We start from the raw sequence: 25,238 nt of genomic DNA, 5'->3' as shown, positions 1-25,238 counted from the left end.
CTCCCCTAATTTTGAATTGAGAATACTTCATGACTTCATGAAATAATGAGCGCACAGCAAATCGATAGTCAAATCTGCCCCTCGCAAACTTGAAAATATTTTATACAAGGTCCATTTGTTGCTTTGACGAACGCATTATTTTATAACAGAGCTACAACGTTTCAAAAATCACTCAAAACTTTCGATGTCGCATTTTGCTGCTCTATTTTTTTTTGTCGAGTGTAGTTCTTTGCCCACTTCGGAATACGATCGGTCACAGGAAATGTCGGTTCATTTACACACTCGATTCACTTTTAGTCACCACCGTAATACGAAACCTTTTTCCGCAAAAGTTCGGGGAATGTTCAAAGAATACTAATAGCGTATTAAAATATTTTCAATATTTAAATTTTTTTTCAACTGCTTATTGACCATTCTGCATTGAATGTCTAAGTAGCATTCTACGCAAAATTTCCTCATCTTTCGAATGAACAGTATAATTATTGTTAGTAGCATGCTTTCTAAATGAGAGTCAGTTCAAGACATAAAATTAGGCCCAAGAAAAGTTCAACAATATCCTTGTTGAGAGTTGATCATATGCGTAGATTTTTTTCATCAAATATGATCCTTTATCACCACCTAAAATATTCCGAATCAGCTACCTAATTGCATGTATATTTCTATCAGAACACTGGCTCAATTGTTTAAGATAACGACTAGTGATGCATGGATAATCTCATGTAAATGTAAATATTTATTACTAGAAATTGATTAAATGAAAATACTATGGAAATGAGATTTTCACGCAATTGTGTATGAAAAATTATACAGATATTATTATCCTAGATATTACTAGATATTAGACATTATCGAGATATTACAAAATGTATAGAAAATTATATTTGATTAAAAATCATTTACGCATGTCATCAAATCTTAACCATTATGGAATCGTTTAATTTTTATAGTTTTGGGTTATGAGGGTTAGGGTGGCAATGGATGTATGGAAAAAAAATCATCATCGAATTTCAAAAACCGACCATGTACAATTTGTTAATATGTACCTGTGCAAAATTTGAGCTCAATCGGACATGATTTAGGGGTGCCTCAAATCACTCAAAGTTTTAATTTTTTGTCACTCAGGCTAAGTCCCAAAAAATCCATTTTCGGCCAAAATTTGTTTTCGAGATAGCAACAGATCTCAATGTTTTATACATTTTTGAGTAATTTGGCATCGGAAAAAAATCGATTTTTTCAATTTCCTTTACTTCCGCCTTGGAAGATTTTCGAGGATAAAAAAATCGAAACTTTGGGCGCTTTTGGGTACAGGTCATTTTTTTGGGCTAATAAACAAAATGTAGATGGTCGGTTCTCTAAATTGGACAATTTTTTTTTTTCCATATCTTTATTGCTCTCAGGCTAAGTCCCAAAAAATCTATTTTCGGCCAAAAATTTTTTTTTCAAGGTAACATCAGATCTCGATGTTTTATACATGTTTTAAGTATTTTAGCACCGAAAAAAAAATTCGATATTTCAAATTTCCTTTACTCCCGTCTTGGAAGATTTTCGAGGATCAAAAAATCAAAACTTTAAGCGCTTTGAGGCACCCCTCAATCATGTCCGATTGAGCTGAAACATTGCAAACGTAATTTTTTTGGGCCAATAAATAAAATGTACATGGTTGGTTTTTTAAATTTGACATGACCATTTTCGCTGCCACCCTAATGAGGATCTATGCATACCCCGTAACTATAAAAGTTCGATCATAGGGAATAGTTTTGGCCATTCAAGTCAGATACTTTTACATTACAGATTTCACTGAAGAGCATCAATGATATGAGAAAAAATATATGAACGTTTGACTGGGCAGCCCTCTCAGGCGGCTCAATCCGTTTATTGATGAATACAGAGAAATTCTTGAATGTGTGTTTTTTAATTTATTTTGAATGTATAGGTTGTATTCGAAAAAAATCCTTCCTGTCCACGTGGACTCACTTTATACCTCCTCCCCCCTCTCCGTGGACAATCGTGGACATTTTCTTACCCCCTACCCCGCCTAAAGTTGTCCACGTGTTATGTGGACAGCCCCAAACCATGATCAGAGGTGGTCAAACCATGATCATAATTCCTCTCTAAGGAAAATCGTTAAAAAACATATTTGAATATTTCCAACGCCTTATGGTAGTATTAGCAACTAGGGACTTGGGGCTTTTCAACAAACTCAAACTCGTATCGATTATGTGTAATATTCATGAAGAAATATCGATTTGCATTTACTAGTAGCGTAAAAACACCCCAAACCGGTCAAACCAAGATCATTAACCCTATTGAAATTTCAAAATATATCATATCTCCAATTTGAAGAGCCCAAACCGCATCACTATATGTCAAATTAAAAGAGTTTTTCAATGAAAATATATTTAAACATATCGAAGGGCGAGTCTTTAAAGATTAAAAAAAATCAATATTAAATCTATTTTAGATTAAGTTTTTTAACGGTGTATTTAAAATGCTATTTTTCTTTAAAAGTTCTATAATTCTTCAACAACTTTGTCATACATCCTATTTTAATAGAACGTCTGGATTTTGAATTACGATTCAAGAAAAAAAAAAGTTCAATGATTCTGACTACGCCCTTATTAAAAACAATATATTTTTATTCAATTCCATTCAATTGTCAAATGAATTCAGCCTCCTCAAAGTAAAATCATTGATTCTCGGTCTGTGAGACCGTAAGATTGAGTATAGGAGGGTAAATTAAAGGAAAAACATAGATTATACTAATAAATATACAATGATAAATAGTTGTATGAAATAAAAATAATTATCGGTTGCTAAATAATTGATAAGTTGTACTTTATTTCCCGTAATTAATCAATATCGTTTTTTATGGAAATTGTCTTTTATGAACATGCAAAACATGATTATCATATTCCTCAACCACTTAGAGGTATAAGAACTATTGGTCCTTATTATGTAAATTCAATCGAATCCGCACCGAGCAAATTTCCGTATTTTGTAAATCGATAGAATCGTATCGAATCGAGTAGTTTCTTACAGTTCAATATACTGGTTTTCGAAATAATTGGACAAATGTTTAATAAAAATGTGTTTTCCATGTGTTTTACTGAAATTTTAACAAGCCAAAAAGTAGAACATTTTTATCGATGCGTGTATAATGGACATGTAGTGAGGGGAATATGGACAGGTTGATAATATACGAAGCGTAGAAGTTTATCACTCGTGAGAGGAATAATTTCGCTCTCTCTCAGAGTTTGTGCGTCCAATAACTCAAATAGAAAAAAAGGGAAAGCAATATATAAAAGAGTTAAATATTCTTTCATTCACATAGATAGAGGCGAATGAACTGAAAAGTTTAAAGTCTCTCTATTTCATCATCGTCGTCGTTGTCCCTTCACTTACTTTCGATCATGCATTGGATGTGATTATGGTTGTGACTGTCCATTTCAACCCCACCAGTGCAATTATTTCAATAATTTAAATTTACCAAGAATTCACCTTTCCGTACATTCCTAATATCGCTTCTCTGTCAACTCACACTGAAATATAACCATCAGGTATGCAGAGAACAAACACTACCCCGTGTGAACGAACACAATTAAGATTAGTAAGACAATTATTGTGCTCCCGTGGCCGAGTGGTTAGCGTCATAACTAACATGCCGGGTGTTCGGGTTCGATTCCCGTTCTGGTCGGGGGAATTTTTCGTCAAAGAAATTTCCTCCGACTTGCACTGTGATCACGCGTATTCTCTAGAGCTTGCCACTCAGAATGCATTCAAGGCGTGTTATTTGGCATAGAAATCTCAACTAAGTACTAATAAAAATGACGCAAGTAATACTACGTTGAGACGGCGAAGTTCCTCTAGGAACGTTAGTGCCATTGAAGAAGAAGAAGAAGAAGACAATTATTGCAGTTCAAGCCCCACCAATAGCAGCTTACTAGCATGGCCAGACAGTACACGCAGAGAATTTTCATATTCTAAACATGTTTTGTTTTGGGGTGAAATCCTTTGCTACCTGTCAAAACAAAGCAATACCAATAATGACAGTTAGAGACATTTTTAGCAACTCCAAATTCATAGTTATATACCTGATAGATAAAAAAAAACTAGGTTGATATACATTGCTTGGAAGTATCAAATAGAGGTGTACTTTTTTAATTATTTACAAACAGATAGCTATTATTGCAAGAGATAATTTTGATACAAAATCTCATAACATTGTTTCGACGAAATTCGTATTTCTAGAATAACTATCTTTTCAAAGATTAATTATCGTTGAATTATATTTTCATGTTATTTGTTCTGTAAACCGCTCTTCGCACGTCACATTCTCAATACAACAGGTAAACGATATGAAAGTGTTAAAATTCTCGACTCGAACAATATTCCCCGCCTGCCAAAATAATGGTCACGGGAATGATTTGAGCGAAAAGTAAATACTCCCCTAATCCTATTTTTGAATGAAACGTGACTGACTCACCGTCGGCGTATCTTCTCATTCGGGTGAGGGTGGACATTACGCCAGAAAAATTGTGTTCATTCTCCCACAGTACCTTGCGAGTGTACTGCGGACAATTTTCCACCGAAACATCACCGTGACGAGATTGTTGTGTCGAACTGAATATTTTCAATCCAATTGTATATTGTTCATCCAAAATATCTGACTCACCGAAAATTGCGCTGAAAAACCACTCAATACTTCAAAAAAAAACTGTTGAAAATACGATCATCACTGAGAGCTACCAATCACTTGCGCGAGAATCGCATGAACTCGCCTGTTTGGCGTTCGTAAGTGGGTGGTGGGCGATAATTTAAGATCGTGGCAGCATCTTCTAGGTTTTTTTTATCCTTCGTCTTGTTCTTCGGTCTACAACTCGATCGAGATCTCTTCGTTGCCATCGTCCATATGAAAAGCGCGAGATACTGTGTTTCTCGGCGACAAGTATATATAGGTATACTCACAAGATGTGCTGCTCATCATTCGTGGCCTCGTTTGGTGCGGTCAGACATTCTCGCGTGATGCAGCTAGTCATCACAACGTGTGTCGCGATCGGCCAGTCATTTAGGCAGTGCGCTGTTGACGGCAGATTGGCTGGCGCGGACAGTGTTTCGTTTTTTCGCCATCTCCACACATTAATCAAATTATCTCACTGCTTTCGGGGCTTTGTTTTGATAAATTTCCTTGCTGTGAAAATACGCAGACACGAGGATTAATTGATTCACCCACCGATGAGCCCGCGCCCGCAGGAGACGCTCGTGAATTTATCGGATATCGGGACAGCAGGTGTCACTGAATGTTCAACACACGCTCATGTTTCAACACACGTCTGTAACGAGTTCAAAGACTTGAGGAAAGCAACAATGTAATTGAAATGAAATCCTCGCTCTTGAGTTGCCATCTCTACGGAAGCGTGACACTTTTCACGCATCGTAGTTCTCCGAAACGCAACTATAACGAAAACAAATTAACCTTAAAAATATCATTAGCGCGTTAACGTTTTGTATCCTTCGATTTGTGTTTCGGCCTGGTTAGCATAACAGTTCCGCTCCTGTTTTTCCTCATCCCCGTTGTCCCACGCTCTTTGTTTATGTAGAGTGCGCGCGCATACGGATATATGCATGTATACACACTTTACGCCAAGCCACTTCAGATGCGCGTCGTCACCAGACGACTCGCCGTAACTGATCCTGGACGGCCTTTCCGAAAGCATTATTTGTTTATGTTGTTATGTAATATGCTCACCGAGTGCCGATGGCACCCTCGCCGCGGCGATCGCGCTCTTCACGCGGGGAGGTGAAGGGAAAAGTGTGCTGCAGCGAACACTGCCGAATTGATGGAAGTTCATGTTTTTATCTCTCATCATCATCGGTGTTGTCATGCGGAACAAATGTGTGTGCCTGCCTGCGTGAGCAGCAGCAGCAGTAGTGTAATACACAGCGGCTACAAGAACCGGGAACAAGCGCAAGAACCATAAAAATAGATCCTCCGCAAGTCTGCATCATTTCGCCTGACAGGTCGCTGGAAACAGCATGGTTCCATGGTTTGACGAATACGATTGTCGAACTGAACTAGAAAACGACTAAATCATCTCATCTATTGGCGGCAAAGGATCGGTTCCAAAAATATCTGACAGACGACGTTCGATTCACGGAGGTGATTGGAGTTGGAGTTAAGTGCGTAATGTGATACTTCTGTGGGGCTAGCTACTTGGTAGATGTGACATTATTATTTCACCTGCATGTCTAGCAAACTAGAAAGGAAACTAGCACAAATTTAGGTGGACGAACACTCACAATACTTATACCTCACAGTCCCTGGAGACCGACACAGAATTTTTCGTCTGTATCGCGCCGGTCTCATCGAACCTGCAGTGGACTTTTCGCTTAGAGAGCGTCGGTACTGGGGGCAACAGTAACAAAGTTTTCAAATGATCCGCAGGAACCGAAGTGCACCAGAAGGAAAGTTCATTATCAGTGACCCTGCTTCAACCGGGGCTTTTATTAACCCAGTTTAGGACAAGCGTTCGAAAAATCGAACAGCAACTTTGATAATTTTCTATGGCTTTGAAAGCAACCTCATGGTAAGGTTTTGGTATCAAATGATAGCTTAGTCTACTAGCTACATAATATTTTGCATAACTTTATTGGGCAATAAATTCAGTTTGATGCAACTTTGTGCGAAAAGTATATAACCTCAACCGCAACCTAACAAAAACAAAACTCTATAAAATTCAAAAATATGTAGACTTTTCCAAATTATTACTTTGATTAAAGATCACAAATTGTGATATAGGAAAAAAAAACCCATTGGATTGAAATTCTTACAGGAACAAAAATGTAGGTTTCGGCCAATGTTTTTGTTTGGCGATTTTTCGATTTCTCGTCATTTTCCTGAAAACGTAAAAACGGAAAAAATATTGAAGATTGTATCGTCTTTGTAACGCCAATAATCAGAATTACATGATATGATCATTGTTAGACAAATAATTATCACAGCCTGATCGTTAATGGGTTAATAGCAATTAAATTCTACTATCAGTTAGTGAACGATTTCTAGCGTTGAAAATCGCTATCTCGGTAAACGAATAACGTAATGCTTTTTATTAAACGGTTTTATTTAGCTTGTCCTGTTTGTATGTTTGTAACATGTTTGTAGCGCTGTTCCACATTAATAGAAATTTGACCCCCCTCCTGTTGATCGATTGATCTGAAATCCAAAACCCCATCAATATGGATATCAAATGAAAGGACTTGACTAGTAGAATACAGTTGTTTATAAAAATTCCAATCCAAAATGGCCGCCACCACAAAATGGTGTTATATATATATATTTTTTTTTTCAGAAACTCCATCAATATGAGTATCAAATGAAAGGGTTTGACTAGTAGAACCAAGTTATTTATGCAAAATGTTAATCCAAGATGGCGGCCGCTACAAAATGCCGGTTCACATATTTTCTCAGAACTCCATCAATATGGATATCAAATAAAAGGGTTTGATTAGTAGAACACATTTGTTTAGGAAAAATGCAAATCCAAAATGGCCGCCACCACAAAATGGCGCCATATATTTTTTTTCCAAATCCCATCAATATGAGTATCAAATGAAAAAGCTTGATTAGTAGTAGTTTTTTTGGACTTAGCTCTTGGCCAATGCTCGAAATTTCTTCATATTACGTCAGCTTATGAAGGGATCTATTGCAGACATTTCCCCGCAAACCGATTTCAAAAATCTTGATTTGGCTCGGAGCTTTGAGCATAGAAGTGAAACAACTCAAATTCAAGTACCCGAGATGCCTAGGTATAAATTTGGCACCCCTTTTTTTATTTTTTCAAATTAAAAGAATCGTCCTGAAATCACTGAAAAATGTATTTTTTGACATTTTCATACAAAATAGAAGTGAAGTACACTATCTTACGTAAATTAACTCAACTTTGACGAAAAAGCATGCAATTTTACAAAACAAAGAGGAACAAAAAAACGATTTTTCAAGAAAAAGTGAACAAATTTCATCTCGATTTATTTCTAACTTAAAAAAGTAAAACGAATCAAAAGCCTTTATAAAAGTCGCAGGCGTAGTTAATTTTTTAATTCAATTTTACTGCATGGACATGCAATACTTAGCATAGTGTATCATCAACACTATGTTTACATTGGGTTGCCAAATGACCCGCATACCGAATTTTCACTTTGGAATGAAATCTATGAAATTGTTGATTAAAATCTCGATACACTTACTCGAATTCGTTGAAGAACATCAATTTCTTGATCCAAATCAGCTTTAATATATAAAATCGGCTCACTCTTCTATTTTTAATGATTTTTCAAAAGATGCACATTAAAAATTTTCGAGATTTCAAAAACAACAAAATTTGTTTTTTTTTCAAAAAACACAGATATTTTGGGTTTTTGGCATCTGACGTTTGTTACTACATTACTAGAAGATTTTTTTTTATTCACCACCAGATTGCGCTCATTACCGCCGGAGATCCGGGTGGGTACCAAATTACCCACGGGGTACCGATTTTGTACCAGTTCCTCTATGAGTATCAAATGAAAGGGCTTGAATAGTAGAACACAGTTATTTATGAAAAATGCAAATTCAAAATGGCCGCCACCACAAAATGGCGCCATGTATTTTTTTTCTAAATCATATCAATATGGGTATCAAATGAAAGGGCTTTACTAGTAGAATGCAGTTTTTTTGGTGAAAAATGCAAATTCAAAATGGTGGCCGCTACAAAATTATATATTTTTTCAGAACCCCATCAATATGGGTATCAAATAAAAGGGCTTGATTAGTAGATCACATTTATTTATAAAAAAATGCAAATCTTAAATGGCTGCCACCACAAAATGGTGCAATATATATATATATATATATATATATATATATATTTTTTTTTTTTTTTTTTTTTTAAAACCTTAATATGAGTATCAGATGGAAGGGCTTGACTAGTGAAACATAGTTATTTATAAAAAAAATCAAATCCAAAATAACCACCACTGCAAAACGGTGAAACGGTGGATTTTTTTTCAATACACCATCAATATGGGTATCAAATTAAAGTGCTATTAGAAGGTAGTAGATCATGAAAAATCCAAAGCCAAGATGACCACAATCCCCAAATAACCCTTTTGCTTTTTCAAATGACTTCAATCAGCTTAACCTGTTTGTATGTATATTTGAATGTATGTGGGGCAGGTACCATGTATTATGGCAATCCCCTCAATGTCGGTATTAAATGAAATGATTTAACTAATAGAATACAGTACATCATAAAGATATTCCGAGGAAACTTAGGTAAGAAATAAAAGAATTAAAAAAAGGTTGAATGGTTTTATTATTATGCTAATGACACAAATTATGTACTAAAAACAAGAAAATAAAATGAGTAAAAAAACTTTTTAAGTTAAACGGTTTATTTGAGGTTAAACATAATAATAATACAGATAATGTACTAAAAGCTAGAAAATAATTAGGCAAGTAGCAGTTAGCAGTTATCATATCCCTTCCTTCATTAATCAAGGACATTGATGAGACTAAAAAAAAATTGCGGGGCATATGATGAAACCATTAAATGCGGATAACGGAAATTCAACGTGCCCCATGTCCGTATCTTGAGGAGAAAAAGATACCGTTCGTGCCGAAAGATCGTAACCCAACAAACTTGCCCCAGTACCGCCCAATAGAGGATTTCTTTGGCTCACTCAGTGCCCTAGTGTATAAAAACAATTGGAGGGCCAAGGACACGAAGCAACTGACTACAAGAATCCGGAATTGTATCCGGAAAATGAACGTAAGTGCCGTACAACGTTCTTGTGAGAGCATCGCGACAAAGTTGCGTCGAACAGCAGACCACGGAAACGAAATGAAGTTGCCTTCTTAATGGCAACAAGTTTGCGAACAAAACGGCGCATATTTGACTTAAATTGGATAATTTTAAGTATGTTAAATAAAACGTCGAATTTCGATCAGAAATACGACATTTCTTTTTCCCCAACCATAAAGTGACCAGATGGTCAGAGGTCTAACGCGGGACACAAAAAACAAAACGTTATGTGTATACGTTATCTGAACATAAACCATAGTTTAGCGAGTCTAAACTGATCAGTATTATTTCTTTCTGATTTTCGGCACTCAGTTGTGATTTTTCGGTGGTTTAGATTTTGTTTACGCCCGAAAATCACTCGCTCAATCAGAGTATTTACGCCTGGCAAGCACGATTCAAATTATATAAATTTCTTCAAATTACCGAATGGAATGCTCGAAAATTTCCATTCATTTTTCATCGATTTTAATGTTAACGTATGCATTCAAAAAAATGGACTAATTTCGGATGGCGATGAAAGATAATTTATAGGAACAAATTTTCTTTGGATCTTACGTTTATTAAGTCTACAACAAAAATGATTCAAGGATGTTGATTCGCAGCAGCAGCACTGTCAAGCAAGTGCTCCCTTGGCCGAGTGGTTAGCGTCATAACTAACATGCCGGGTGTTCGGGTTCGATTCCCGTTCTGGTCGGGGGAATTTTTCGTCAAAGAAATTTCCTCCGACTTGCACTGTGATCACGCGTATTCTAGAGCTTGCCACTCAGAATGCATTCAAGGCGTGTTATTTGGCATAGAAATCTCAACTAAGTACTAATAAAAATGACGCAAGTAATACTACGTTGAGACGGCGAAGTTCCTCTAGGAACGTTAGTGCCATTGAAGAAGAAGAAGCACTGTCAAGCAACTTGATGATTTTTCCATACTGCAAGCTCCACCCCACAGCGAAGGAGTTGGACATCCTGATGCACTTTGTGTCCGCCAGATATAGCCGATCTGGTATTTACAATATCATCTCTTTGCCGCTCCTTAAGCCGGGAGATCGAAGCAACCGGTCAAACGGTGGAGAAGAATCTGGCCAAAATGGACATTTTTATGCGGAAGCCGTATCTGAGCAGCAGGCAATCACCCAGAAAGAGTAGCTTGAGGTGCTGGTAAAAATTTTCTTTCCGGCGAAAGAAGTGAAGAACTTCTTTTCGTACTCATAATGAAAGACGAGACGTACTTGATGCAAGAATTCAACGAATGGCAGGGGACCGGGTACATTACGTTCCCCAGGTAAGCGATGACGTCAGATATATCATTCACATCAAGTTCTCGAAGAAGGTCCTTCTCTGACAGACGTGGAAGGAATGTCCAAGCCCCTCTTCTTTCGAGTCATATGGCGAACGGGGAGATATATTACGAAGTGCCTGCCGGAGTTATGAAGATGATGTGGTCTTTATTCCGATCCTGGTATCAGCCCATTATACCACGATCACTGGAGGATGGATCGGCTGGAGATAAACATTGTCGCGAAGACCACCAACCTTCCCAACATTCCCCAGCTGCGCCCGATAGAAAACTTTTGGGCGAATGGCCAAAATAGAGAGACAGGTGACCACCAAAGCCACGAAAAGGCAAAATAACACGCCGATATACATCTTTTTATCGGCCATGGTTCAGGTTCCGGCCAACTTCCGTATGACCGCCCAGTGCCTCATTTACGATACTGCATCAAACAACTCTGCCTCTTCTTGTCGAGTATGCACTAGTTCTTCCGGCTTATTTAAAACGTTAAGCCCTGACAGAGGTAGGGGACCAAAGTGGAACTTTTCGTCTGACTCACGTTGGTTCCTGCGGATCAATAGGGGACTATTATAAAAATCATTTTCCAATTTTGTTGCTGCTGCTTCTAGTTGACACTCTTTAAACAAAAAGCCCAATGTCGGGGCGATGAAACCAGCTCAACGTATTAATCTTTAGATGCATTAGAAGTGCTCTTGAACAGTCTACCAAATAAATTTTTTTTTTGAGGTTCATCCATTTAAGAAAATCAACATGATCAATGGTGATATTGAAATATATTGATATCGCGGGACATTTAGCGGGACGGAATCTTACGCGGGACATTTCGTTGAAATGCGGGACTGTCCCGCGTAACGCGGGACGTCTGGTCAGTTTACCCAACCATATACATGTGAGTCGGGGGTATTTTTGTTCCCACCGAGCTGTGTTCTCCTAACACGGACTTCAAAATCAATGTGCCTGGGGGAATCCGATTTGTCAAAACATGCAAGTCGGGGGTATTTTTCCCCACTGAGCTGTGTTTCCCTAACACGGACATCAACATTAATGTGCCTGGGAGAATCCGCTTTGCAAATACATGCAAGTCGAGGGTATATTTTGGTGTTGAGTACTTTTGTGCTCGCTTGTGGTTGTGCAGACCTGAATATGTTTCCCTAAAACGTACTTTTCAATTGAGAAGCCCGGGAAAATCGCCATTTCAGATACTAGAGGTGAATGAACTTTTGGTTCGAGAACTACGTATACATGAGATGAGCAATAATTTCAGAGGGAAGTTTAAAATACGATAATCGTTTAATATTTTTTCCGTTCACATATTTTGGTAGCTCTAGGCATCATATCAAACGTAAAAGGACGGTCATCAAATTTATTTGTAACGAAGAACATAATCTATTACAAAAATGTCTATGCATTCTAAAATATTATTCGAAGTGGTAAACAACTGTATTTAAAATTATGCAAGTGTTGTTGCACGTTTGATGCGTCTTGGTATGATAAAAAACGATGATTGTGTTCCATTAGTTCCAAAGTTTCACATAAAGCTGGATTCAAATATTGTTACTTGTCACAGACGTATTTCTTGTGTGTACATTAGGGTGGCAATGGATGTATGGAAAAAATATCATCATCGAATTTCAAAAACCGACCATGTACATTTTGTTTATTGGCCCAAAAAAAATATCTGCGCAAAATTTCAGCTCAATCGAACATGATTTAGGGGTGCCTCAAAGCGGGGGCGTAAAGGAAATTTGGAAAATCGATTTTTTTTCGATGCCAAAATGACTTGAAAATGAATGAAACATCGAGATCTGGTGTCATCTCGAAAACAAATTTTTGGCCGAAAATCGACCTTTTGGGAGCGCTTTGAGGCACCCCTAAATCATGTCCGATCGAGCTGAAACTTTTTTTTTATTAAATCGTTTATTTTTACAGGCTCAGTTACATAAGTTTAAAGGAGCCAAACTCCTATCTGTATAGTTACAAGTATATATAAACATTTTTTATTAATTCTAATGTTAATGAAGTAGAGAACCGATTACTCGCGGCTTGCTCGAGTTTAGAAGGGTGACATTTTGTTTCAGGAAAAGGATGGGATATAAGGATATGTTGACAATGTTCACACTCACATTCATCATACTCAATTCGTATAGCTGAAACTTTGCACGTCATTTTTTTGGGCCAATAAATAAAATGTACATGGTCGGTTTTTGAAATTTGACATGACCATTTTCGCAGTCACCCTAGTGTACATCTTCAGAGAGAGAGAGAGAGAATCGATTCTTCTGGAATGCCATTTTATCGAATCAGCAAATATCAATTCAATGTTTTTTTTCCAAAATATATATTTTATCAAGGCTCATATGGCGACAGCCTGGCTGGGCAGAGAGTTCAATATTTTGACAATTTGTTGTTTTCTTATTATCTATGTTAGTAATATGTAACCGATTACTCGTGGTTGGCTCGAGGTTAGTATTACAAGTGTTTTCGTAATTGGGATGTTGCTGTCTTCAATGCTCTGTACGTGTGCCCGACACGGGATACTTTCTATTGGGATGCAGCTGACCATTAATCAGCAGCGCCCCCGCAGCGACTCGAGGAATCCAGGATAGAATGGTCGCTAGCCGGCACAATCATCAGCTCGTGTAGAGTTGTCATGAGCGGTACAATCTTTGGCTCTTGTTGAATGATCAGTGGACTGCACAACCTTCGGCCCGTGCATCTGTAAAGAGTATGTGTATGTATTGCCGCGACTAAGTAAAAGTTTATAGATCGGATAGTAGGGATATGAAACAGGGACACAATGGAGGAAATATCATTAAACGTTGACATTTGCGTTTCTGAGGAACAGGTATAAATGAAGATCACGGCTACCTAAGATATCCCGGACGGGGATATCCGATTGTCTGCCTTGTGCTCCCAGTGCTCTAGAGCGAGCAGCATGGAACCTGATAGGGGAAAAGGGGGGAATTTGGACCACCTAAGCAAATCGCCCAATATTTCCAAACCAATACGGTTTAAATAAAAAATGTCACATTGTATACTGAGCTACACTTGTTTTCTCTCAATCAATAATGTTTAATCATTATATCAAGCTTTAAACTACCACATATATCATAAAATAAAAGAGATGATTTTTGGACATTAAAATTTGATGCGGGGTGATTTGGAACGTCTGTGGGGTGATTTGATCCAGTGTGTGTTTCATCGAAAAAAAACTTATGTTTATGTAAAGTATTTTGGAATAATGTTTCAATCAGTAACAGTGTTCTGGAATCGATACCAGGTGTCTTGGCTAGTTTCCAGACCAAAAAAAATTAGATTGAGACAATCTCGAATTCTGCATGGATTTTTTCACTGTTGTTCGAGCATTTTCAAACACTTTCGATGCTTGGTCAAAGAAAATCCGTTCTCGATGGCCTGCGTTGCTCTTTCAAGCTCCTCCTTATTCCAACGTTGTCTGCCCATCCTCTTTTTGTAATTCAGCGGCATCTTGAATCAATTAGACAAAAGAAAAACCTCAAATCTGTAGGACCAATTCACCCCACAAAACGTGTCCATGTCATCCCACACAATATGCAAAAATTAAAATGCAATTAATTTCATTTATTGTTATCAAACTTACAGTTTCGCTGCAATTGTTCCTCTTCTGTAGACGAACAGAACTTTACTGCACAATACACGAAAAGTTTGTTTAATCAGCGGGAAAAACCCACCATCGGAAAATTCACATTTTTTGACAATCAATGTGCTGGCTGTGTTCATGTTACCATTTCATTTCACCTGTCGGATTTTAGCAAAGTTTTTTACGTTAGTTACATACGGTTCATTAATGAAAGAAGTTTACGTTATAAAAAATCCTAGTAGAGTCGTACTTTTTGAGATAATGGGGTGGTCCAAATCACCCCGTATGACCAACTCACCCCGTGTTACCCTACATGACCAGACAACATGCTCGATGTCGTGGTAGCCATCGCCACAATCACAAAGATTGTTTGCTGCGAGCCCAATGCGATAGAGATGCGCGTTTAGGTTGTAGTGATTGGACATAAGCCGAGATATCACGCGAATGAAATCACGACGGATATCCAATTCCTTGAACCATGTATTCGTCGAGACCTTAGGGATAATCGTGTGTAACCAACGACCGAACTCTTCTTCACTCCACATGCGCTGCCAACTTACGAGTGTGTACTGACGAGGAAAAATTCGTTATAAGCAATTTGCCTTTCAAAAAGTGTGCCTTCTGAAGCGCCCACCTTAGCTAGCGAGTCCGCTTTCTCATTTCCCAGAATCGAGCAATGAGAGGGAACCCATGCTAAGGTAATCTTGAATAATTTTTCGACCAAAACACTTAATAGATGTCTTATTCTTGTTAGGAAATAAGATGAGCGTTTATCAACTTTCAGCGGATTGCGGATTGCCTCAATTGAACTGAGACTGTCTGATAAAATAAAATAAAAAACAATTTAATGATGACATATAGCGAACATTATTAAGCTAGGAAATAAAATAAGGTATTCGATTAATTGAAGCTGTTCTGACAACTTAAAAGAAATCCCTTACATCACATTCTTCTGAAGAGTTTGAAGACGTGAACAGTGCATAGATAAAACTGTGTATTTGCTTCTCGTATATTTTACTCTTGTTTCAGAAAAAATACCTCAAACCGTCTCTCAAACATAATACCGAAGAAATGAACCCATACCCAACATAAAATAAAATAGAAAAGTATTCTGACTGAAACAAATTGTTTTTTCTTCTTTCCAGATTGACCTAAACGAAGACAAATACTTCTCGAATTGGAGCCAAATGTATAGCATCAAATGATCCGGAATAATATCTTATGAAATATTTTAGCTGTCCAATCAGCCAAGTGATGAGTGAAAACAGTAGATTGAAGTATGTAGCCACGCTGGAAAAGCGTGAAAGTAATTCGAGAAAATTTCCATCTCGACATTAGTGTGCAAAAAAAAAAATAATAACATAGAATGAAATGAGAATAAAGCGCTAGTCGACAAAGTGATTAGAATCTGTTCAGCTTGGCTATTCGTTTCGTTAGAAGTGTTCTATTACTAGGTTAAACCATGAAGAAAATAATTGACATACGTCAGTGTAGGTCAACAAAGAAGTTTAAATTAATATTGAAATTTCGAGCCAACCGTTACCGAGAGGCGCCTTAAAAAGGGGTTCGAAGCTCGTGCAAACCATATATTCTAGATTGTAACTACTGGGGATTCTCCAGGGCCCCAGCTCACCACACAGCGTGGTGTATTCTTCCTTGAGATTTAGTGGAAGAGTTGAAAGAGGTTCGGCCCCTTCCATCACAGGCGGTTGATGCTTAGGACCTAGGCAGCAACCCCAGTACACGAACGTCGGACGCCATGTACTTGCGCAAATGGAATCCCATTAAATATTTGATGTTCTCATGGCTAGCGATTCTCGTGTGGATATTCTGTCGGTGTGAAAGTGCAGCCACGATGCACTTGGCACCATCCTCGTCGTATGCTAGTAGCATAAATAGTATTGGTAGTTTTAGTAATGGTAGGAGAAATAGTATATTGGAGCTGTTTGCCAATGAAAATTCTAACCAAGCAGCGGGTTCCACAAGTGATACTAGTGAGTTAGTGGACTCTACGAGTCCTTACCAGCGGCGGCCAAGGCAGTGGCCATTCACTCCAGAATCGTCGACGCAGCGGAAGCACGCCACTCAATACTTAACCAAATCCATTAGCAAAACTACCAGCACTGATCGCCGGTTGCCCCTAGTTCAAGTGGACCGCCAATTAAGCGTTCATCATCCAATTAATTACGCTAATCGTGCGCTTGTAGCAAACGCAAATAAACAGCTGATAAATCCCACGTACTCGAGAGAACAAAAGCAGTCCCAACTGCCAATTCTGCCAGCTAGCCTAAGTCAATTCACTGCAAACCAAGATAGTCACAATAACGTTAACAGTAGCAGTAGTAGTATTATTAGTACCAAAAGTAATAGCAGCAATAGCAGTGCTAGTATTAGCGTTGAAAACGCCGCCCAAGCAGAGGAACATTTGCAACGCCAATGGAAGCTTCGTATGAGCCAAAAACGAGCGCGCCGACTTGCTCATCGGCTGCGCCTCGCAGCATCACCCGAAGAAGCAGCAACTAATCGCAACCGGCGGGACTCGGCCCGTCCTTCCGCGCCCACATCAGTTGCCGCCCAAAGTAACAACCAAATTCCCCGACGAACCGGGGGGCCCGGTAGTATTGGACCGGGCCGCCGGTACTGCTCGGCGCGGGATCCTGCGACACTCGCCTTTGACGCTCCCGTTGTTTTCGAGGGCAAGGTCAAATCAATGAGCAGCGATCGGCGGGCTAATTTCTCCGTAACCTTCGAGATTGTAACCATTCACAAGAAGCACACCAAATTCTACCTGCCCAACAATGTGCGTTTGCAGTTCTCCTATCGTAACTTTAGCGAGTGCGACATCTACCGGGAGACCTATCGCGAGCGGGGAATCGTTCGGGAGGAGCTGGAACAGGGAAAGGTATACTTTCTGTTTGTGAAGCAGATCGACCTCGGCAATTTCACCATCCTCGGCCAACCGATCCGGAAAACCAGACGTACCACCAGTGGGGTGCTGGAAGGGGTTAGCGAAACATATGGTGAGTAGAAGGTTTTTTTTTGTACATGACACACATTTTCTGTATTAATTAGGTTTTTTTTGACTTTGAATATCTTGTGATAATCATTCATTGTAGGGAAGCTAAATGCTGTTTTGTGACAAAATTACACGAGTGAAATATTTGTCAATTGGGCGTCAAAAAATTATAATTAGCTATTTATACAAACTCACGCGATTTTATGCTCTTTACCAAGCAGTCAAAATGTGAACAAATAATATTGCAACAGTAATTTGAGACGCGATTTTCATTCGATAAATTCACAGACATAAATAATAAAAACGTTGAGACATGCCGCCCAGGTGAGTGACGCGATCCGAGTCAGCCACTGACCCGCCATCGGAAGCGGCGGTCTTTTCCAATCAAACCAGTGTTTCACTGATTGCCCTATTAGTTTGAAACATAGAAGATGATCGTTTTGTAAGGTCTAACCGAGCTTTAACAAGCGTCGGACGGCATACGTTTGCCTTATGCAAGGTTAGACCTTTTTATTTGGACATTTAGATTTTTTAGGTTAATAAATACATTGCGCTTTTGTCCGTATGGCATTTTTTTACATGAGGTATATTCTGCGTGAGAATATTGCTAGTCGGCTTTTGGGACATTGCATTCCTCTGCAATTTTTTCCAGGAATCCATTTTTCACGCTTTTTCTCATTTTACATTTCTCTTATGTTTTTCAAGAGCAATTTCAAGCCAAAACACCCGGAAAACAGCAAATTTTGACACGATTCTCTCCAATCATTTTGATATTTTCTACATATGGTGGCAGTCACCCAAAATCACAATTTTAATTACGACAGATTTTTGATAAGGACGTGGAACTCTTTTTTTCAAAAAATCGTAACTCGTAATAAAAATGTCTGATTAAAATATGACATACGGGAAAGTTGCTAGAACATTATTGAACTATCTAGAAAAAAAATATATTTTGAATGCACTGTTAAAAAATATTACTCAAAAATTGTATTTAATGTTAAAAACAATTAATATATATTAGGAAACTCTTTCGATTCAACAAATTTTGACATTTAATGGTGCGACGTCGGATTCTAAAATGGAAATATTAATTTTCGAAAATTTATTAAACTTCAATATTTTGAGAAATTGTAACACGGGCGCTCAGTTATCCTTTGTATTTTTTCTGTGCGATCACACAAAAAAAAAATGCATCAACAATCTCGTGCGGTTTTTGTGCGGTATTTGAAAAAAATAAGTCATCGGTCATTTATTTTTTTTTCTATCTTTGATATGTATTTCATCGCTCTATATAGGGACTGTGTCAGCTAATTCCCATTCTCATGTTTTGCTTTGTTTGTTTTAAGGTGTCAGTAGGAGCTTATTGAAAGGAGCAAAGGGTTGATTTTATGATTTGCGCATGTAACTTTTTTTTTAACGAAAGCCTTGATGTGAATTTGATTATTGGCGTTACAGAAACCTCAAAATTCAAGATTTTTTTTCCGCGCTTCCGATTTTCAAAGTTGCTGTTCGATTTTTCGATCGCTTGGCCTAATATGGGTCGATTGATTCAACGATTGAGCCAATCAATCAATGCAGGTCCTAGGATGGTACTCACGATCAGTCTATGGAGACCAGCGAGCGATCTACACGTGCTTAGTTACTCGTTATTCGCAGCACAAGTCGGTAAGAACCGGAATGCACAGTTAATTAATATATCTCCCGAATTTCCGATTCCAAAAACGACACCTAGTTTGTGCTGGGATGATATTCTACCAGAACCAACGTTGAGTAGGACATGTCAACAAAAAAGGCTCATTGGCCACATCTCTGGTGGAAGCTCACCAAAGCTGGGAACAAAATTATTTACTCCCGACCAGGAGTTGGAGTTTGTCCGTCACCTGTATAATCTGCAGAACCGTTTCCATAAGATCCTTATTACCGATATCCGTCGTCGGGCCTTTGAATTGGCAAAAAAATAAAACAAAATTTTTTACCTTTAACGAGAAAAAGATAATTCCTGCCTGCGATTTCTAGACCGGAATCTGAACGATTCGTTCTGCAAACCTGTACTATGGGGTTCAACAAGCCAACAGTGAACAGTTTTTGTTTGCAGTCGAAACACATAAATTTGTTTGATTATCATTCAAAATCTTTGCAAACCAATTATGTATCATTTGCAACTCTTCCCCCTCCTCCTCTTAAAAAGTCTACATACTATATGGATAGGCTCTTATTATTTTGAAATTGTTTTAACAAGTTTTCATTTGTTTCTCTAAAGGTATCGATTTTACCCCGCCAGGGTATCAATCTTACCGGTACTCCCATTATTTCACAAAAAAAAACATAATTTTTCGTATTCTATCAAAATTCGAGTTCTACTAAAAAAATATCAACAAGAACTGTAGAATGGTTCATGTAAAGTTCAAGAGAGGTTCTGTAACGATTTGAAGTCGAAGAAACATAGAAGGTCTTGGAAATATATAAATATGTCAAACGAGTAGCACCTTGTACGAGAACATCCGTATTCTCGAACTATGCTTCATTAACTCAGAAAGGCCGCTATGAACTCTAGCCTACAGATGATCTTCTCATGGGTCCATGCTCAGTTAGCCTGCGAGGTACGGTTCTGGCCGACGCCGCCAACGAGAGATTTCCCTGAATGACTCTGACTGATACTTTTGGAGATTTCTTCGCTTCCTGGATGATTCATTGATCCGTCCGGCTATTGGTCTTCCAACGACGGCCTCTTCATAATCTGTCAGCAAGCGAACCGTACGGTTTGTGTTTGTGCACAATTTCACGTACTGCTCCCCGGCTCATTCCGAATCTTCCGCTTCAAAATGTACTGGTTTTCTCTCATCCATTTTTATTTTGTTGAAAACTCTTTGTGTAGACAACAACAATCGACTTCTATGTGCCAACGTTAACAATACATTGGTTGTATCGCGTCAACTGAATTACTGAAAGGTTGTAAATAATATCGAACAGCCCTAGCTGTCACAACATGTGGAAACGAGGAATTTCTCAAAGGTTTTGAATGATTTTAATAATATTTTTCGAGGGTGGGCTTTTATTTTTGTCATTGCATTTTTGCACACATTAAAGAAATCAAGCAAGGAAATAAACAAAATCTAACATAAACGTCAAAACTTGTCAATTTCACTGGAGTCGCTTTTTATGCGGGGGATACGTGCCGCGTAAACAAAAACCGCGTAAAAGAAAACCGCGTAAATGCCAAAATCCGCGTTAAAAAAACCGCGTAAATTCCAAAATCCGCGTGAAATAAAACCATGTAAATTCTAAAATCCGCGTAAAAATGAACGGGGTGAATTTTAAAATCCGTATAAAAATAAAACAAACAGTGAATTATTAATTAAAAATGCAACTCATATTTTAACGATTGATTAACTGATTTTTTTTTGTACGCTGCAATCATGATATCTGCATCTCCTTTTATTTCTCAGCTACTAATCAGTGATACAATACAAACTTATTTCGTGAAAAGTCACATCAAATAGCACATTGAATTTGTACGCGGTTGATACGTGCTGCGTAAAAAAAACCGTAAATAAACTCCGCGTAAAGTCCAAAATCCGCGTAAAAATAAACCGCGTAAATTCCAAAAACTGCGTAAAATAAAAGCGCGTATAAAAAAGCCGTGTAAAAAGCGACTTCAGTGTACTTGAAAGAATAATCGTTAACCTTTTTGCGGTCGTTTGTCTGCTCTCAGCCACCATAGCAAGGAATCGTACTAAATAATTTATTCAACGATGTAATAGTTTACACTTTTTGAAAATCAGCTATGTTGATGACATGTGAATGGTCAATTTTATTTAGTTGCACTCATCCATGCAAACGGTGTTCTCATATCTTGACCGAACGTCAGATCCGAAAATGATTCAATCGTACATGATTTGTGATTACCACACTTAAGATCTTTATTTCATTCTCTCATAAATATAGAAGGTTCTGCACCAAGGGGCACGGACATAAGTTTGACGTAGGGCTGTAATTATCTGGACAAATGATTTCAATTTAGTTGTTTTAATGAAGGTGAAACAATGACGTCAAACCGAATTAGCTTTCCGTCGACTAACAATGGCCAAGGCGATTTGGCACACGTTTAATGTATTTTTTGTTGTTGCTCTCGCCTCAATTTCTAATGTTACCGTCAAGGCCGAGTACCCCTTTTCATCGACCAAATTGCACTGGGCTTCTTATTCCTCAACCGTAGCGTTATGAACAAGCTTTAATCAATCTGGCCGTCTTGCCAATATACGCGCTATGACGCAAATCTTCGCTCGTACTTCGTTGTTGATTTCAAATCGAAGGCAACAAAATTACGCCCAACGACATATTGAATAAAATCAGTATGTTTTGATTTTGCGTAATATGCGTTAGAATTTTCCTCAGTTTTCGACACACATCTCTTTTTTAATTTCGTAAAATTATTATCTATATATATAAAAATGGATTTCTGTCTGTCTGTCTGTCTGATTCTTATGGACTCGGAAACTATTGAACCGATCGACATGAAAATTGGTATGTGGGGGTTTTTGGGGCCGGGGAAGGTTTTCGTGATAGTTTGAGACCCCTCCCCCCTCTCTAAGGGGGGAAGTACATACAAATGAAACACAAATTTCTGCATTACTCGAGAATTAATCAAGCAAATGCAACCAAATAAGGCATCTGGAGGTTTAAGGATGCAATAAGTGTTTCTATGGTGGTTAGACCTTCCACCCACCCTCTCTAAGGGGGGGCTGCCATACAAATGAAACACAAATTTCTGCATTACTCGAGAGTTAATCAAGCAAACGAAACCAAATTTGGCATATAGAGGTTCTAGGATGTAATAAATGTTTCTACGGTGGTTCGAAACACCTCCTCCTCCCTTTCTTAGGTGGGCTGTCATACAAATGAAAAACAAATTTCTGCATAACTCGAAAACTAATCAAGTAAATGGAGCCAAATTTGGCATGTGAAGATTTTAGGGGGCACGAAACGTTTCTATGGTGAATATACACTCCTCCCCCTCTCAAAGGGGAGAAGAGGGGAGGGGTCTATCTTTATTCTATCATGTTTTCTGTATCAAACATTTATTCCATGTAACGGAGAAACATGTTATTTGCAATTGGTTGACAAATCTCGCACGAGAATTGTGTCTGAAAATAATCTGATACTATAATGTCGAATTTTGGTAGAATTACTGAAATTTTATATTAAAAAAAATAAAAGGGAAGATCAGAAAATCAATCAATGAACAGTTCTGCGATTGCACTCATGAACTTGCGCTTAGTAAGAAAACGTGAATGTTTGAAGGTATTGATAGCAAAAAACAAATTTTGGGCGGGACTAAGTTTGCCGGGTCGGCTAGTATTAAATAAATTTAGAAATCGATGTATTTTTTACATAAAAAACACTATCACTCCACGAATAATTTAAATTCATTACTGTTGTGCTTGCCTGTTGAAATGATGCGTTGAAATAAGAATACGAATGTTTCACTTCACAATCAAGCGTCCGCAATGTAATCACTTGCACAATTCCAACCATTTGAGATAATGTTCAATTATTTTTCGTACTTTTCAATTCGTACGATTATTTTTCGTACATATATCTCTTGATGATATGAGCTGATTTTTCACTAAAAATCCATGCAGAATTTTTATTAATTCCATTACCCAGTCAACTTGTTGTATTTAGAATTTAGCAGCATTTCTCAATTCATAATTGATAATCGCCCAATATTTTCCGACGAAAAGAAAAACTCGATCATTTGATGGATTGATGGTAAAAACGAATAGGACAGACTTAAGTTACCGTTATAGAATATTTTAGAACAATATTGTAATTTACCAGAATATATGAGGTCGAGAAAAAACGACCTTGTTTTATCTGATGAACGATTATTTCAAAATTTGTTTAGCCAAAGAAACTCCATTTTCAATCAATATGCAGCATCAGAAGAAATTTGAAATTTTCTGCTAACATTCCTGCGAAACGTCACATTCTCAAATGTCATATCCCGCGCCCCCTTCCCACCCGTCTGATAGACGCAACCCGCAGCGGCAATTATAATGAGAACTCGGGCCGATTGGCGGTCGTAATTTTATTGCCTCGCGTTTACCCGCCATAACTCTTTTGGAGGTGCAGAAACGTGTTACAGAAGACGACCCTTTTGTAGGCCTTTGCGGCTGGACTCCGATCGCACAGGTTTCCCGGCAGAGGGCGGGCTCGAGAGAAAGAGTGAGTGAGTGAGAAACGCAATGATGCAGTATAAACAGTAAATCCAAACTTGCCAAATGTGGAATATCAGGTGCACGTCGTCGTCGTCTTAGTCGTTGTTGTCGCCAATTCGTTTACCATAAAACTCACGGTAAGTTGCATACAGAAGCAAGAGAATCCGAGAATCCCGAATATGGACCGGACAACCGGAGACACTATCGCCTCGATGTTGTCGTTGCCGCTCTGCCCTGACGCATGCCCGGCTGGTTTTCAAATCGATTCCGCGTGTGTAGCGGCGCGCGTAGTTCTCCATACTACGCGCGGGATGCTAGAGCGTAACGTGAGACCGTGAGTCGAAAAGTGCTGCGAGAAATTCGAAAACTCCATTGGAACTGGTCATCAGGCCGAACCGAACCGATCCAAACCAGCCCAAACCTGGCGCTGGTGCCGTACTCACGTTTCAAAAGAAGTGACTGTGTGAATAGCGTTTTATTTGAATTTTTATAGGCATCCACACACTTCTGGGCTTTTGAGTGGCCCTAGATGGCGCTCAAAACAATGCATCGACAATATTGTAATTTATGTGCGGCTTAATTTTTTTCTCATACAGCACCGGGGAACATTCGCCAGTCGTTTGGTGTCTTTTCGATGGCAGGAGGAATTTCATCGATTTGTAGGACAAGCAGCGAGGCAGCGTTTCGTGCCTCTGAAGCGGGGATATTAATCAGCGGAGAAACTATTAATGGATTATGAAGCACTGTTTTCGATATTCTGCTGGTGTTCCAAGCAGTTAAGCTTTGTATGTTTCTTTTTGACAGAATGAGCTATTGATCATATAGAATAACGAATGATAGCGCCTTGTGGACCGTGTTCATCGTTCTAGAACAGAATGGCTTATTGGAGGATTTACCGCAGATTGTTTTACCTTCAGCAGAATTGAAAATTCAACTAATTAAAATTATTTCAATTTTATTTATAACAAAATGATAATGATGTGATCAGTTTGTCTTATCAAATTTTATTAGTTTAGAGAATACGACAACTCAGAACAAAATTACCTATTTACTATTTCCTATTTCCTATTTCCTATTTCCTAAAAACAAATTTAAACGAGTCAACTTACCAAAACTATGAAACAATAATGTAGTTATTGAGTTATTTTAACTGAACATAGAAAATCACTTTTGATGTAGGATTACGTCTTGGATTTCTATATTGGAGGGGTAACACTCTACGAAACTGAAAATAAGGCACGTAACGATTCATTAAG

The 25,238-nt window shown here is 38.2% G+C and overlaps 1 protein-coding gene across 18 annotated transcripts in view; it reads left to right on the top strand.

Annotated features, from left to right (window-relative positions):
• Positions 1-25,238, top strand: part of LOC129765136 (protein vein) — a 150,966-nt gene that overhangs the window by 29,247 nt on the left and 96,481 nt on the right. For 15 of the 18 annotated variants that reach the window (XR_008741389.1, XR_008741376.1, XR_008741379.1 and 12 more), the window contains one exon: positions 15,891-17,765. Coding sequence is in view for 3 of the 18 variants with exons in the window: in XM_055765020.1 (XP_055620995.1) it covers positions 16,505-17,765 (1,261 nt within the window). In the remaining 15 variants the exon portion in view is untranslated. The remainder of the gene's footprint in view (positions 1-15,890; positions 17,766-25,238) is intronic. The other 3 variants (XR_008741388.1, XR_008741387.1, XR_008741386.1) reach the window with 1 other exon arrangement.

The sequence above is a fragment of the Toxorhynchites rutilus genome, chromosome 2 (assembly GCF_029784135.1).
Source record: "Toxorhynchites rutilus septentrionalis strain SRP chromosome 2, ASM2978413v1, whole genome shotgun sequence".
NCBI lineage: Eukaryota > Metazoa > Arthropoda > Insecta > Diptera > Culicidae > Toxorhynchites > Toxorhynchites rutilus.
Note: the sequence above shows the minus strand (reverse complement) of the source record. Positions and strands in the feature narration are given on the sequence as shown.